General features: G+C 24.2%; 1 protein-coding gene across 1 annotated transcript; it reads left to right on the top strand.

The window, feature by feature from the left end:
- Positions 1-2,135: 2,135 nt before the first annotated feature.
- On the top strand, positions 2,136-17,170 carry LOC145844201 (uncharacterized). The gene is made up of 11 exons (XM_082951570.1): positions 2,136-2,257; positions 5,173-5,330; positions 6,644-6,735; positions 8,679-8,807; positions 9,260-9,451; positions 10,584-10,752; positions 14,138-14,280; positions 14,793-14,867; positions 15,720-15,787; positions 15,961-16,003; positions 16,354-17,170. The coding sequence occupies exons 1-11, from the start codon at positions 2,160-2,162 to the stop codon at positions 16,480-16,482; spliced, it is 1,296 nt and encodes a 431-aa protein (XP_082807696.1). The 5' UTR covers positions 2,136-2,159; the 3' UTR covers positions 16,483-17,170.
- The last annotated feature ends 668 nt before the right edge of the window (positions 17,171-17,838 follow it).

The following is a 17,838-nucleotide window of genomic DNA, read 5'->3' on the forward strand; positions in this document are numbered from 1 at the left end:
AACAAAAGAAAGTAAATACAAATTAGATGCGTAGTAGTTGGTTTATTATGCATACTAAGATGACTAAGTATAAGTTTAGCTGTTGAAATGTTTTTGCTAAAGTAATCTTAAGTTAGAGGTATGCAGCCTTTTTATTCAAGATGTGGAAGAAAATAGTTATTGGCTGGCTAAAACATTTAAATCTCGTTCAACACACGAAAATACTTTAGCTCCTTTTCCAAATTGTTGATTCTGTATGACCTTTTTTTAATTATGAAGTTTGGTATCTCTTGCAAATAAAACCCAAGATTTTTTTTCGTATACAACTTAATTCCTTGAATTTTTTATGTAAGTTTTTTCTCTCGCAGGCCCTGTAGATATACTCAGAGTGGTCATTTTCTCTCTGTATGCCCTAAAGTAAGAATTGAGCGATAAAAATATTATTGTGAAAATAAGAATAATGAAACAACTTTTATTGAAAACATAAAGAAATGTATAATTTTGTGAGAGTTTACAATGAATACTAAGCTAGTTCTAACAAGCGCTGAAGTTACTGTAATAACCTAATAAAGAAAATTATAGTTATTTACGTGTTTATACCGCTAGCGGCGCAATTAAGGGATACACAGAAATTATTTTTTGCAGCTTAGTGTGCATTGATTTTTGAACCACTGATTTATAGTATGGACTATGGAGAGTTGCTTATTTCTCCAAAAAATGTATTGAGAAATTGTAATAAACTAAGGCTGGTTGGCTCAAAGAGTGACAACCCTTTTTACAAATTGTATTTTTTGAAATTTATTTGGGTAGTTATGAAACTTTGGATACAATTAAATAATTAAAAATTCACTTCTACACTTAGCTTATTCTTTAAAAACTCACTATTGTATCAAAATTAATTGACAAGTAGGTTCTAAAGTTCAGGTTATAGGGGTCCAACATTTTTGTACAAAAAATTAACATTGGCTCATATATGAAAGCCTAAAGTATAAAACAAAAATAATTTTCTCTAAACTTTGAGGTATTGAATTTTTTTAAGAAAGTTTCTAAGTTTAAGAAAGAAAATTATATATGTAATTTAACTTTCTACTAAAGAAAATAGTTTCAACACAGTTATAATAACATTAAGTTTAATATTAGAAGCAATAGTTTACAATGTATAAAAAAAGTAAAGTTACCATTTTTTTCAATATTTAATAAGTTTGAAATAAATACAAGTAAATATAGCTTTAAAAAGTTTTTGTAGTACAAAAAAAAAAATTTTTAATTAGCTGCATAGGATACTTTTTTTCATAAAAAAAAAACATCTTCTTTAGAATTTATTTTTCTCAATTTTATCTTTAAAACTCAAACCATTTTTTCTTTTATTTGCTGGTTTTATTTTTGACCTCACTATGCTTAAATTAACTTATTACTCCCAAGTTAGTTTCATTTTATTAAGCAACTGCTACTGAAAATTCTGTAAAATGAGAAAAAATCATAAAAATAGCCTACCCTCTCACCTATTGTTTTCAGCTTATTTTAAATTACAGTGGAAACTTTTTTTGTTTGTAATAAAATTACAAAAAAAAAAAACAGTTACTGTCACTGTTAAAAATATTCTTGTACTCTTATAACATGATGTACACATAGAAAATTATATTTTAAGCTGTAAAGGTGAAAAAGATATTTAGCACTTTTATTTATTTTTTAATAGCATTTGTGAAACAATCCAGACTAAATCAATTTTGATTTATGAAATTGTATATTTGAATCTTAAAGTTTTATTATTTATATTTATTTATAAATATTTACTTTTATTTGGTCGTTTGAAAAGTTCAAATCAAGTTTTTACTTTAATGTAACTTTTAATGATATTGTTCAATGTAATTTTATGCTCAGTATAAAATTATTTCATCTTTTGAGGTTTTATAAACAATAAAAAATATAATAAAAATTATCTCGGTTTAAATAAAGACTGATGAAAACTTTATGAAACTTTACTAATAGTCTTTAAGCTTGTTTATATTTTTTCCAGATATGTAAAAGTAATCTGTTGTTTAAATGTTTAATAAAAATAGTTGTCAATTTTAAATAACCTTAAGATCTTCTTCTTAAGATTATTTATAGTTTCTGCATTAACAAATGTTAACAATTTTTTGTTATTTTGCTATTTCAGACATGAATTTGAAATAAAATAAATGTTTAAAGAAAGTGTACTGAGTTCTCCTGCATGGATTTTTATAGTAATTGGACTTACTGTGTTTGTTACTTTTTCATGCCTTGGAAAAAAGAAAAAGTTTGTTATTGTTTTGTAAATACTTTAAACATTAATGCCATAAGGGGTATAAAATTAGCTTTTAACTAAAATTGACTATAAATTACTGATTGTATTAGCAGTAAAGGAGCCACAGGGGGGCCATGAGGTCATAATTTGAAACTTATACTAGATATTCTGGAGTTGCTAATGAAAAGCAAAAAAAAAGGTCTTTGGTGTTTTTTATAGTAGTTTTTGAGTAATCTTGGTATAAGGAGGCCATAGCTGTTTAAATTTCTTTAAAGAGGGCCATTTGAAAAAAAAGTTTGGGAAACCCTTTACTAGACCATCGTTAAATATTTGAAAAGTAAATTTATGAAATAAGTATGGAGTTTTGTGTTACTTGTAATGGGACTTTTTTCATTGCATTAAGTGTCTGGCTTATATTTTTTTATAAAAAAATATCTAAAAATATTTTTAGCAAAGCCAACATATTGAACTTTTTCAGTTTTATTTTAAATGAAACAGGCACTAGTTGTACAGTTTCTTTTATATATCAGAACGTTTAAAAAAGCTTTAAGTGCGTTCTTTTCTATCAGTTTTACAAGTCATACAACTTCAAGTTGTTGATTCTTTATTTGTGTTATAATAATTTAATATTATAGTTGCTTCTTATTTGAAAACTAGTATGTTTAAAATATTATTTTAAGAATGTTTTTCAACAGTTATGTCTATTTTTTGGTAACCCACCTAAAGTTTTAAATGAAACTAAAATATTATAAACTAACCTGTTTTAGTCTTAACAGTTTTCATAAAACTAGTTGGCGTAAAATTTGTTTTACAATTAATTTATTATGTACTCAAAAAGTTTACAGGTAATATAATTAATATTATAGCTTTTATTAATTAGTTTTTTTTTTAATTAGATTTTTTTTTATTAGTTCTTAACAGTTTTTACTAAACTTAATTAAATAAAAGGCAACTGTAATAATTAAAACTGGTTTTATAAAATAATTTAAAGTCTAGCGAGCTTTGTGCAGCAAGTGTATTTTCCTAATGTAATTTAATGTGCTCAATTAAAAAATAATTACAAACTTGATTTAAACTATTTATATACTTATTAAGCATAATTCTTTACAAATATCAAAAGCTTAAGAAATAGTTGTGTTTTTTTTTAGAAAAGATATATCAATACTAAACTAATAAAAAAATAACCATATTTATAAGCAATTTTTCTAAAAAGTATCTACTGTATTCTAAGTTAAAGACCTCAACTTTTCAGTAAGCATTCTTTAAATAGTTAAAATTTAACAAACTTAAATTTTAAAACTATGAAAAACTGAAATTAGTAGTATAAAAAGTATTCTTCATGTGAATTATTTACATATTAATAGGAATAGAGGGAGGTGAGAAACTTTTTTTTTTTTTAATTTTAATCTAATTTTTTACATAATTAGTAAAGTAACCAGCTGCTTTTCACTGCATCTTAAAATTGGAAGTAAATTTTGATATGTAAACAAAGTTAGGAAGTTTTTTATGGAAAGTGCAAACTTAAATTGCAAAAATAGACTATTTTATTAAATTTATTTTCTTTCTTGTCCTTCATTTTTTGAGCAACTTTTTAAAAACTTTTTCTTAGTTTTTAGTGATTTTTAATAAATTTTCAAGAAACAGTAATAATCAAATTTTATAATTGCTTAAAAAATGTATAAAAAATAAAACAAAATAAATAATTTTTTTAAATGTTAGTCATAATTTTTTCATATATCTTTTTTTTCAAAAACCTGCGTTGTAAAAATTGTTTGTAATACTGAAAAACACATTTCTTTTAAAACTGAAGTAAAATTCTTTAAAACTAAGAAGCAGGTGATTTTTTTTTTATTCAGGAAAAAACAGCTTTGAAGATTTTAGATTTCATACAGTTGTATCAGATGTTATCACAAAACTGGTTATTTTTATCAAAAGTAAAATGATTTTTTCTACAAAATTAATACTATAGTATATACTCTAAGCTTTCAAATTAGAGTCAATGTTATTTATAAACAAATTTTGGACCTCCTGTTAATAACTAAATAACCACAAATAGTTTATTAAATAATTACAAAAAACAGAAAGATTGTGTTGGTCCGAGTAGAAAGTTTTAATCATTTCGAACCTGAACTTGAAAAATTTAAAAAAGAATAGTTTTTTAGTAATTTTTTTGTTTATAAAAAATCACTCAGGCATAATACTTAAGGGCATAGGGAGGTGGGGGTTCCTACATATTTTTACAAAAAATAACATTAGCACTTATTTAAAAGCTTAGAGTATATTCTATAAGATACTTTTTATAGAATAGAAAAATTTCAATCAACTTTTGAGATATAAAAAGGTTTGTAAAAAAAAAAACAACTCTTGGAATCAAAAATTTTCAAGACCAATTTTCTAAGATTTTTGAAATATCTACTAAAAATCTATCTCATCCTTTGTTTTTAAGAAATTTAATTCAAATTTTCAGGAAGTGTAGTTTTCAATATTATAAATAACATATACCAAGCAAATTTAAAAAAAAAACGTCAAAAAATAGTTTTATGACCAAAAAAAAAATTTGTTTTTCTATTGTTTTCATTTTCAAAAGTAGATTTTTTTTAAAATTGATTAAAGCTTATTCTGGAAAAGTTTTGAAACAATTGCTCAAAAACTGAAGGAGAAGATAGATGTTCAGTAAATTGTCTATTTTTGCCCTTTTAGTTTGTGCCTACCATAAAGAACCTATTGAAAGCTCTAACTTTGATCGCTTATATCTCACAAGTTAATTAGAATTTTAACAAGTGGTAAAAAATAACAAGTAGCTTATCTAATTATATAAAATTTAAGAGTAAATTTAAATTAAAAAATATTTAATTCCTGCCCCCAAATGAACTTAAAAATAAGTAATTGGTCAGCAATTGGTTGTATATAATAAACATTCAAATCAGGAAGGTTGTGCTGGATAAGAGTCCGAGCAAGAAAGTGTCAACCAGTTCGAACCAAACGTCGAGGCACCACAGCCATGAGAGTGAGATCAACGAGGATATGGCTGATGGTTACGCCATGGTCAATTTGAACAATGTTTTGCAGGAAAAAAACATGAACAGTTAGTTTTTAGTTTTTTACTATTTTAAAGTAATTGATGAGAGCTATGGTGAACAATGTTTAAGTTTTGAGGAGAAAGAAGCATCAATAGTTAGGAGTGCTTTTTACATAAGTATTTTAAAGTAAATAATGTGAGCCATGGTGAACATGAACAATTTAAAGTTTTGGGAAGAAAGAAACAACAATATCAAGCAGTGTTATTTTAAATAAGTGTTTTAAAGTAATCAATATTAGCCATTGCTAATTTGAACATGTTTAAGTTTTGCAAGAAAAAAAAAAACAGTAAGAATTTATTATTTTTCATATAAGTATTTTAAATGAAATAATATAAGCCATGGTTAATTTGAACAATGTTAAAGTGTTTTTGCAAGAAAAAAGCACAAACATTGAGCTTTTTTTAGATAACTAATTTTGAATAAAATTAAATAGTTGAACATATTTACATTTTAAAGCTACACTGGTCTGTATTTTGAATTTTTACTTGTGCATGAGGTTATGTTCATAATTTAGATTAAAATTTATTCATTATTATAAAAAACCTTCATAACTATTCCCTTATTTAAAAAACAACTAACAGGAACATGAACGTTTTATAAATAACAGTTTGTATTAAACATTATTGTTTAACTTTAAGACAAAATTTAAAAATAAGTTTGTAACATAATTATTTCAATAAGAAACTTTTATTTCGTGTGCTAATGAATAAACACACTTTGATTCATAAGTTTTTTATTTAATTTTTTATTTAATTTTTATAAGATATAGCTTAAAGGAAGTATCTTGGTTTTGTTATTACAGCTTAATTAAAATTCAGTTTTAAAGATATACATAATTGATAATATTAATTTAGTCATATTCGAAAAACTAACTTGTGTTTAGCAAATTAACACAAGTTGTATTCTATTAAACTGTGTATACAGTAAAAAACATACTACTCATATTTATGTTTTTTTACAAATACTCAACAAAAACTAATAATAAGTTTGAATTACAGCATTTTTTGCAAGTTTTTTGTGAATAACCACAAATTTATTACAAGTATAATTTTTTTTTGTACTTTTTGAGTACGACTTATTTACTATACACAAGACAACCTCATAAGGTTTTCAAATAAAAGTTGAAAACACAAATCAAAAACGAACAAATTGTACTTATTTTATTCTTTGTGTTTAAGTAAAAAGTTTATTCATAATTTTGTATCCAACTTTATGTATACCAAAACCAAATAGTTTAGAATACTTGAAGTATAAAAGTATTACTTTCTTTCAGATAATTCAGAAGCAACTCAAAGTATTTTTACCAATTTTATTTCAGGTGAACCAAGTGTGAACAAGTCAAGTTCGGACAACAGTCCGAAAGGCAGGAGTTTGCCCCCACCACCTGAGAAAAAACCTAGAGATGAAGAGGTTTGAAATAAATAATAATAAACATGAATAAATATGTATAATATATTAATATAACATATAAGTAAAATTAATTTAGAAACTCATATGATTATAATATGAACAAACATGAATAAAACCACATGAGATTTTTTCTAAAATTTTCTTAACACTTTTATTAAAACCAAGCAACATTTTTCTTGTTACAATTTTTATTAAAAGTAAATTTTTAGGTACATATAATCAAATTTAGTGAATCAATGGGTTCCCAATAAAATGGGAGAATTAGAAAGGAGAAAAAATGCTATAATTGCTAAAAAGTTATGTTCCATTACAGTTTTTGATCAATAAAAAAAATGAATTAGATCTTTTTAGAATCAAAAAAATGTTGGAAACAATTTTAAAGTTTCTAACAAACTAATATTTTATTTAAAATACAAAAAATAGTAAGCTGTTTCTGCTTTTTTGTAAGTTTATCAAAAATCAATTGGTAGCTTAGTTGTTAATTTTAGAATAAATACTACCTCCATGACCATTCTTGGTTAGACTAGTAGATAAATTTACTTACATAAAAATTAGTCAAAATAAAAAGTTTTATGTATCTTTAAAAAACTTTGGAATTGTTTAGTTATAATGTCAGAAAAATAAAACTGCAATTACTAAAGTAATTGGTTTTCAGATTAAAAAATATACTAGGCTGTTATAGTATCAATGATAAAAGAGATTCTAAAAAGCTGTCTAAAAATGGATCTATGGACAATCCCTTTTAAGATTAAACTGTAGGTTATTTTTTACAAAAAAAAATTGAGCAAGTTTTGGAGAAAACTTTTTTACAAACATATAAAACAACTTAAGAAAGTTGTCAAATAGTTTTTTTGAAGTTATAAATACTTTTTTTTATTTCTATTTCAGCATAAATTTTAAATTATTTTTCATTAATTTTTAAGATATTTGTCTATAAACAACAGAGAAAACTTTAATTGTAAAGAGTCATAAAATATATTATAAATTTATACAATTTATAAATTTATACAATTTATAAATTTAATTATAAATTTAAATTTTTTTAAAAACTATTTTCAAAATGAATTGAAATCAAGATGAATTTAAGTCTATGAAAAAAATGGTTAGATATTATAACTAAATAACATATCTAATGTTTATGTTATGTTTAAAACAAGTTAAAGTATTGGAAAAACTAGTTTCACCTACTTATGATTAACTCATATACAAGTTAATAATAACTTTAATGACTAAAGTTTTACAAATAAATTTTAGTGCGCAATGTCTAATTTTTAGACCAATAAATAGCAATTTACTTTAAAAATTTCATTACCATTAAAGCTACCCTATTTAAAGTAATTGATTTAAAAAAGACTACATATTTTAAAATATAAGCTTTAAGAAATTGTTGATAAGAATAGAATTTTTCAATTAGCTATTATGATGCTGCTAGTTTTATAAAAAAATTCTAATTCAAACTACTAAAAGAATTTTTTTATGGTAATTTAAAAAAAAACTTAAAAATTATGTTTTCAAAAATATTTTAAAATGATAAAAAAGTATGTTGTAGCATTTTATGACTAAATGAATAAATAAGTATATATATAATTTATATTTAGTTATTTATAAAAAAAAAATTAAAAAAGGAAATTTCTGTTAATAATTTTATTTTATAACTAAGACTCCATTGGATTATTTAAAACGGATTGATTAAAACTGAACAATATTGATTTTTAATAAAACTGTTTTAAATTACTTGTTTCATAAGGAACCTTTTGAACTCGCTTACTTTGATTGTTTATCTCAAAAGCAATTTTGAATTAAAAAAAGGGGTGAAAAGTAACTGGTAGCTTACTAAAAGTTTTGCAGCATAAGAAAAAGTTGTAGATTTTTTTAATACTTTTTCACACTCATTTAAAGTAATTTGTTCAAAGCTAAACAAAAACATATAAAATGTTACACAGAATGCATCACATGAGCCGTCTGAAAATAATAAAAAAGAGCTGAACTTATACGCCAGTGTTGATGAGAATAAAAAGAAGAAAAGTTCAAACTACCAGGGAGAAAGCGATGGTTCGACTCTTTACGCAAAAGTATGTTTTGTGAAAAACTTGGTTTTAAATTATGAGTTAATTAAAAATCACTAAAAAGATTATTAAGCGATGTGTCATTGGATAGAAAAAAAATACTAGACAGTTATTCTATTAAAAATAGATATAAAAAGTTTTGAAAAGTTTTTCAAAAGCTTCTTATCTTTTGCCTTAGTTAAAAAGTTAAGTAAAAATTAAATTTTTACAGCTAAAACAACTAAATATTGATAAAGTTATAGAGCTTCAATTGCAGATAGTAGCATAAATGTTTTTTGAATATGTAGTTTTCATTTTTTACCTAAGTTATTATTCATGTACTTAATCAATATAAAATTGCTGTTTTTGTACTAAAAATGAGTTTATATGACCTTGAAAATGTATTTTTTAAAAATCAAGTCTAAGTTTGTATAAATTTATTGTAACTAAAGTAGTTGTATATATTTTTATACATAAAGGTTGGAAAACCTGGAGAAGATTCAGAAGAGGATCCTTATTCAAAAGTAAAAGAAGATCCTTATTCAAAAGTAAAAGAAGATCCGTATTCAAAAGTAAAAGAAAATCCATATTCAAAAGTTAAAGAGGATCCGTATTCTAAAGTTAAAGAGGATCCTTACTCTAAAGTAAAAGATTGCAATGAAAATAACCAAGTATGAAAATTTATAATAGTGCTTTTCAAATTAAGTTTTAAATCTACATTACCCAGTTGAAAACGATAAATTGGTGGGTTTGTTTTTTGAAAGTGTTGATTTTTTTTTAGTAATGAAGGTCTTAAAACTAACACAAAAAATAATATTTTTTTTTCTAAAGTTTTAGAATTTCAATTTAGTTGTGTTATATTTGGTTATTCTCATGAATAAAATAAATACAAAAGAAAACAAAGTTCTTTTAAAATTAATAATTTTAAACATAACTTCATTGTTTTGTCTTTGTTCGTTCTAAGAAAGACACATCAAGGTGTTTTATTCTTGCTTAAATTTGAATTTAAATTTAGAAGTACATTTCGTTATAACTGTTAAGTTTAAAAAAAAATCAAAGCTATTAGTTGTTTACTGCTATCTACATACAAAGTTTAATTTTGAATAAAGCGAATTGTATTCTATAAACTTAAATATGTTTTACATAAAATATTATAAAAGTTTGTCTGTAGGTTAAATATTTAAAACATCAAAAGAAGTTTTTAAAAATATATTAAAATTTCTATTTAATACCTATTTAAGCTTTATTAATAGTTTTCTCCATAGCTTTATACAAAAAAGCAAAAAACATCTAATAAGTGTATTGTAAAGCTTTTTACAACAGTAACTATTTTATTTAACTATTTTACTCCATCGTTTTTATCTTATAATTTAGTAACTTAAAAAATTGAAATGGTTTGAACGATTAAAATTTATTATAGTGTCTTTTCTGTTTATATGTCTTTTCGGCAGCACGAAGCAATATATATGTCTTTTATTTAAAAAAAAATCTATGTTTATTGTTTAAAACTAATTTAGACTGGATGATTTTATTAAACTTATAAAAGTTTTTTTTTTTCTCACGCAATTTTCTTAGTTGTAAAATTACCAACAAATTATAAATCAACAACTTTTATACTCTTAATTTATTTTGTTGATGCATTTATTTTTCATTCATTATACTCCTGTTTACATAACTTAAACATTTTGCTTTTTTATAATTACGTCGTTACGAAATGATTACTTCTAAAAACGCTTTTAATTGATTTACAACATAAGATTGTTTGTTTAATAACTATTTATATTATTGATTTTATTACCACAGAGTGGCCAGTCCAAGCCACCAGATGTGCCTCCACCAAACCCGATAAAAACACTTTCGCCCAACACAAGTTCGCCCACTGAAAACAATCAGGGGCGAGAGGACGGTGGTCCGGAGTACGCATCAATCGACAAGGTGGCGAAGAAAAACAGCCAGTCGGCTGACAAAAATGGTAATTTGTTAATTTTGTTACTAAATTAAGTTGAAGAAAATTTCAGTCATTTGTTTTATCTTTCTTTTGTATTGAATAACATACAGTTTCCCATAAGTAAAGAGCTAGGTATCCAATGAATCGCTTATTATATATATATATATATTTAAGAATTGTCATTGGTTTGTTTATTTATTTTGTATATAATTCTTTTATCATAATGTTATTTAACATTATAATTTTGTGCTACAATAAACTTTATCAGGCACGGGTGTCTAAAAATAAAGAAAGTAAAGTTTATGTAAATTTTGGTTATTTGTTTGAATAAGTAATTTATTGAAAGTTTTAACACGGTGTAATTATTTTGGTGCGAATTTTTAAAGACTATCTTACTAAAACAATGTATTGAATACACAATTTTTCAAATCAAGTTTCATAAAATTGAAAAATTTAAATTTTTTTTAACTTGACTTGAAACTTGAAAACAGTAAATTTATAAACACAGATAAAATTAAATTTTCATCTTTGATAGTAGAAAAAATTGTTTTATATTTTCAACCTAATTCACTTATTAAGTTTTCATGTGTGTTAATACTTATAGCGTGTTGTCAAATAGATTTTATTAATAGTTAAAAATGTGGTTTAAGAAGTAAGAAAATATTCATCAAAAGATATCATAGATCAAGTATTGGTTGAAGTTAGTATTAAAAATATCGCTATGTATTAAGTTGGTGTTATGTTATTTGTTTATTTATTTCGTTATACTTTTTTATTGTCTATTTCTCTACTGGTTTTATGCTCATATTAGTGGTTAAGATTTTGAGGTGTATTTTTTGTAAATGTTTCATAATTTGAAAAAAAATCATCTATAAAAAGATCCAAGCTAAAATATACTATAAACTTAAATGATTAACTTAAAACATGAAAAACTGAATATTATTCACCAGCGAAATTGTAAACACATATTTTACTGCTATTTACATTGTTTAAATACAGTTAAATAAACCGAATTAATATTTGTTTGAAGTCCAAATTTCAGGGTTGCCACTCGGTCAGGAAAAGTCAGGAAATCAGGAAAAGTCAGGAAAAATTTGAAAAAATTACAAAAGTCAGGAAAAGTCAGGAAAAAATGGGGGGTTTTGAAAAAAAGTCAGGAAAAGTCAGGAAATTTGATAAAAAAAAAGTCAGATTTTGTCAGTTTAAATTTACAAAATTCCTTGTTATCCAAAGCCTTCAAATGGTAAAAGTTAATTGAAAGTCCTTTAAAGTCAGAAAAAAATTCCAAAATTTTCCTAGAAATTTACAAAAATATTTAATTTTATTTCCAATGCCTTCAGCTGGTATAAATTAGTAAAATATCCTTTAATAAACTGCAAAATGTTCCTTATATGTCATTTGTTTATCTAGATACATTTATGCTAGGATTTGCTAAAAAAATGTTTCTTTTTTCAGACAAGCTGTGTTTATAAGGTAATAATACAAGTATTTTGCTGATAGGGCTGTTTATTACAAACATCAATCATACACAGATGGTTGAAGTGATGTACTGGAAGTTTGATGATAGAATTCAGCAAAAAACTATTGTTTATAACCTGTATTAAAGTTAGATTGGAAGCTTTATATAGTTTAAAGTGTTAGATTATGTATTTTAGAATAAGTTTAATTTAAGAGCTTGATTTAGAAAAGTCAGGAAAATTTTGGTAAAAAGTCAGGAAAAAGTCAGGAAAAGTCAGGAAAATTTTCTTAGCTTGATGAGTGGCAACCATGAAATTTATTTGGTACCTGAAATTTTTTGCAGAACAAGAATCGAGTCATAAAGATTATATTTTTATCAAATATCGACTTAATCGCTTTAACTTTAAAATCGCTTTAACTTATGAATCTTCGTTGTTTTTGAAAAATTTACAGAAGGTTACCAACATATGCATTTAATAACTAATAAAAATTAGAGACTTGTTTTATTTATTATTCAAATTGTATTCATAATACTTGATGAAATAATTTTGTAAACTTTAAATTAAAGTTAGCAGCATGACCCTTGTTAAATTTTAAAATTTTTTTTAAGAGTGTTTTTATATAATTTTTTATAGTATTAGAAATGCTTATGTCCACTAAAAACTGTAAAAACATATGATAGAGAATTAAAATATTTAAATAAACCAATCATAAAACGTCACGAAATAGTGCTGCAAAACTTGAGTCTCGTCTCATGATTTTGTGTTTTTTATTTCTGCCAACAATAAGTTTATCTTTAAAGACTTTGGTGTTATTTCAACTAGCAATATTGTAAAAAATACTAAATAAACTGATGTAATTAAATGTTTCTGGTTTTGTTACCTTTTGTTTGTTCTTGAAAACTATTTGATTTAGCATTTTAAGAGGTACTGTATGAAGGGCAAATGTTTGTATGTATTTCAAAGTTGTTAAATTATGTCATATGTTTGTTTAATTTGAAAGTATTAGACTTTTATTCATTTTTATAGCCCAAACAGTTTGTTGTGTTATAATTCTTTTTATCAATGTTTTCTTTCTGTCTTAAAATTTAACACTTAATCATTTTGATTTAAAAATTGTTTGCTAAATCCATTTAAAATATTTAAATAACATTAAAGCGTTGTTAATAATATGTAAGTCTGGATATTTGTTATAAAGATTAAAACATTAAAACATAAAAAGATAAAATGAAACATTTTATATCTTTAAAATAAATATATTTACAATTTTAAAATTAACTAATAAAAAACAATCTAAGTATTTAAATTTGTGTAATATGCGGAACAAAATACACTGTAAGGTTAAAAGAACTAAAACTATTACAAATAAACAAAGTATGTACCAAGAAAATTAAGGAAATAAATAAATATAGATAAAAATAAAGTGTGTACAAAGTTTATATTGCCTGTTAACAAGGAAATAAATAGAAATACAACAATTGTATTTACTTAAGAACTAAATTAGTTTAATCTGTCTACTTGCATTAAGTTTGAAAGTTTCACTAAATTATAATTAAATAATTTTGTAAAAATAATTAAGATATGAAAAAAATTTAGTTGTGCTTCTGTTTTACACGCATTGAGTTGTAAATACTAGGTTTATTTGTTTATTTTTTCAAATTTTTCAAGCTGTATATATACATATTCTTTTCAACTGAATATGTTATTTAACTGTTATTAGTATTTTATTATTCAACGTCAAATATTGTTTTCTAATATCTGAAGTAATAGATCAAACCAAATCATTGTTTTAAATGTTATTATCTAATACTTTTTTATTATAACTTATAATTAATTTTAATTTTTTATATCAAATATATCATCCATGTGTGAGAAGTGTTTTCTTATTCTATCATAATTATAAATTTATCTTTAAAAATATAAAATAATATTTTATTAATAATTTTTTTCAGCAAGCGGATCCACCTCATCAGCGCCACCGGTTCCGGATCGCAACTTTCTCCTCGACGAAGACGATGACGTCATAGTCAACGACGCGGCACGAGGTTCGCGTGACGTCATCGATCCTTCCCCGCCCATGAACCACCGTCACCAGGTTGAAATTAATAAAGTTTAATTAAACAAATTGGTAAATAAGTCATTACTTGTCTTAACTCATAGATTTGGCATAAAAATTAGTTACTCGTTAAAAAGTTGCTCAAACTTGTTTGCAAGTCACTTTTGCACAATACTAATGCACTTCAGTTTAATCAAAACAAATTTAAATTGAATTAGCAAACTAAGTGTAAAACTGGGTAAATAAATCATTACTTGTCTTTTCAATTTGTTTGCCTCTTATTGTCACTTTTGCACGGATACTAATGCACTTTAATAAGAAAAGTTTTAAATTGAATTAGCAAATTAAGTGTAAAGCGTGGTGGGCCAATTTATAATAAAACATTATGTTAGCATACATAGTTTTAAAAAAATAAAGATGAAAATATTGTTGATGTGTAGATAACATAAGATTTTAAAAAGAGTGCTTAAATCAGGTTTCCATTTTCTAAACTCCGGAGACTTCAAGTTTGTTATATTGTTTCCATATTTATAATTTAAGTTACATTTCAGCACGCGATGATGCTGGGACAGATCCAACAACAACAAAACGAAGAAATTGATGTGGAAGGGCCCACTTACGATCAGGTGTTTGTTTGTTTATATCCTATATATGATCAAATATATAACTTACGATCAGGTATTTGTTTGTTTATCCTACATATGATCAAATATATAACTTACGATCAGGTATTTGTTTGATTATATATATCCTACATATGATCAAATGTATAACTTACGATCAGGTATTTATTATGATATTAAATATATCTAACATATGATCAAATATATGATATTAAAGTTTGATTACCTATATACGATCAGGCTAGCTTATATATACATATCACTAACATAAATACAAACATATCATTATCACATAATTATTTGTTTATTATCTTTTAAGTTTTGTGTATACACAAATCACTAACATAATACTACATAAACAAATTATTGTTACTAAACAATTTTAAAACTTATTATCATATATTTCTAATTATTTTACTCATTATGTAAAGTTTGCGTATAGTTTTATGTATGTTTTTTTTTTCATTATTTTATTCATTATTATAAATTATATATATTAAGGTTTGCGCGAGGGAAACTATTTTATTATGTAATTCTAATTATTTTACTCATTATATTCAGGATTGCGTATAGTTTTACATAGGTTTTATTTTTAATATATATATATATATATATATATATATATATATATATATATATATATATGTGTGTGTGTGTGTATATATGTATTAAGGTTTGCGTATACACATATCAGTGACATAACATTACATAAACAAATTATTATTAATATATATTATTATTTAATTACCATATATTTCTAATTAATTTACTCATATGTATTAAGGTTTGCGTATATGTTTTTTTTCATTATTTTATTCATTATTATAAATAATTATATTAATTATATATATTAAGGTTTGCGTGAGGGAGAGTCTGGACCATATGAGGAGGAGAGAAGAAATCGAAGAAGAAAGAAAATCCAGGTAATTAATTATTTGTTGCATGTTTGTTTCAATTATTATTTAATTATTAATACTTGTTTGCTATTAGGTGCTTTTATACTTTTCTTATGATATTTGTTTATAATTTTGTAGCTTACTGATTTTTCAGGTACGTTTCAAGTAAATACTAATTATTTAATTTATTATATTTTCAGGTACATGAATATGCAGAAGGACAATGCAGGGGTGTACGCGCAAGTTTGTTTCTATTTATTGTTTTGTTGTTTAAAAATAAAACTTAACCATACTTTTTGCTTAACAAATATCTTATCTTTATACCAGTTTATATCTTAAAATTTCTTACTAAAAAGAGAAAAATTGGGTCACGAGCATAAAGGAAACTTACTTAAATTTATTTATTTATCACCAAAATAATTTAAATATATTTTTGCTTTTTCTTATATTTTTTTAGAGTATTTAGTTATTTATTAGTAATGAATCTTGCTGTATTTGCCGTGAGTTGTCTTGTGCTGTTGCGAGCATTTGACAAATCTTGTGAGACAAATATTATAAGATAAATCTTGTATTAGTAAATATGTTTCCCACAGATCGAGGGTGATGTAGAAGAAGCTGTATACGAGAGCGTGCGAGGTTCAAACGAAAACATCCAACCGCTTGAAGGCGATGAAGAGCAGCATAACAACGAGTACAGTGTCATCGGAAGTGTTGCTATGTGATCAGTTGCTATGTGATTATGCAAATTGGTTTTATGTAACTATGGAAGTTCAAAATACAAAACATATTAACTTTTTGTGCTCAAAATACTCTTGATTTCAAAAGTTTAATAACTAGACTTCTCAACTTGATGTCTATTTGATTTTAATTTACAGAATTCTAATAAATCGAAGCATTGTTTATATGGTGAAATTTTTTGAAATTTAATATATGTTAAATTTACAAAATACAAAATATTTTTTGTGCTGAAAATTTACAGCGCACATTTTACTTTTCGGCTGAAAGTCTTTAAAAATTTAGCTTTATGGTTCATTCATGGTTGTCATGTGTCAGGAAATTATTTCTACAAAACTGTAACTTAATTTGTGACCAGTGGCAACTGTTTATCTTTCTTGCTCTCAATCGCTTAGTTTGAATCTTTCAATTGTGTTGAATCAATCTGAGTAAACACTTAAGTATTTTTTGAAAAGTTTGATGATTAAAGATTAAATCATTTTCCAATCGTGTACTAAATCATAGTGAAGGTCGATTTACAAAATCAGTGATGATTATTTCAAACGCTTTTAAGCTTTTGTCAAAAATAATGCAGTTTTATTACAATTATTACATTTGTTGATGTTTCTCTAAAAATTTTGCTAAAATTTTTTAACATTGTTTTTTTGATTGTACTAATATTTTCGTTGAATAATAAATGGCATATTTTGATATTGTTGATAAAATTTGTTGAGTTAGTTATTTATATATACTAAAACTAGATAGTTTTTAAAATAAATAAAATAATATTTTTTTACAGTCTGATAAGTTGATTTAAATATTTGTGTGTATTTTAACAATAACTTTGTAATAACTTTTAAAAAATATGAGCTATCATAGTTTATATAACTTTTAAACTAAGTAATTTACCAAATAAGTACCAGTCTAAATCAAAAATTGTATGAGCAAAGAATTTTTAGCTAAAAACCGCATACTAAAAAGCATACTTAAGTGCTAATTACTGTGTAAAGATAAAATTTATGATTTCAATGCCCTTAGGATACAACCTAAGATTTAACTTCAAATAACTGATTTGATAACTTAAAAATAATAATGGTAACTAATTAAAATTAAATGTAAAATTCACTATAATATTTACTTAATGCAACTAAGACTAAAGCTTGATGAGCAAATACAACTAAATCCAAAGTTTTATAGATGTTATTACTTTACAATTGTTCCATGCTTTCGCAATGATCACAAGAAAATAAATTCAGAAATCCTGACAACTGGAGTATGAGCTCAACTACTGACCTAGCCAGGCTCTTATGTAAATTCATAACTTGGCTTCTGTAAATTTTGTTATAACTACAATTAGCAACAAA

This window comes from Thalia democratica, chromosome 9 (genome assembly GCF_965202585.1).
Source record: "Thalia democratica chromosome 9, ktThaDemo2.hap1.1, whole genome shotgun sequence".
NCBI lineage: Eukaryota > Metazoa > Chordata > Thaliacea > Salpida > Salpidae > Thalia > Thalia democratica.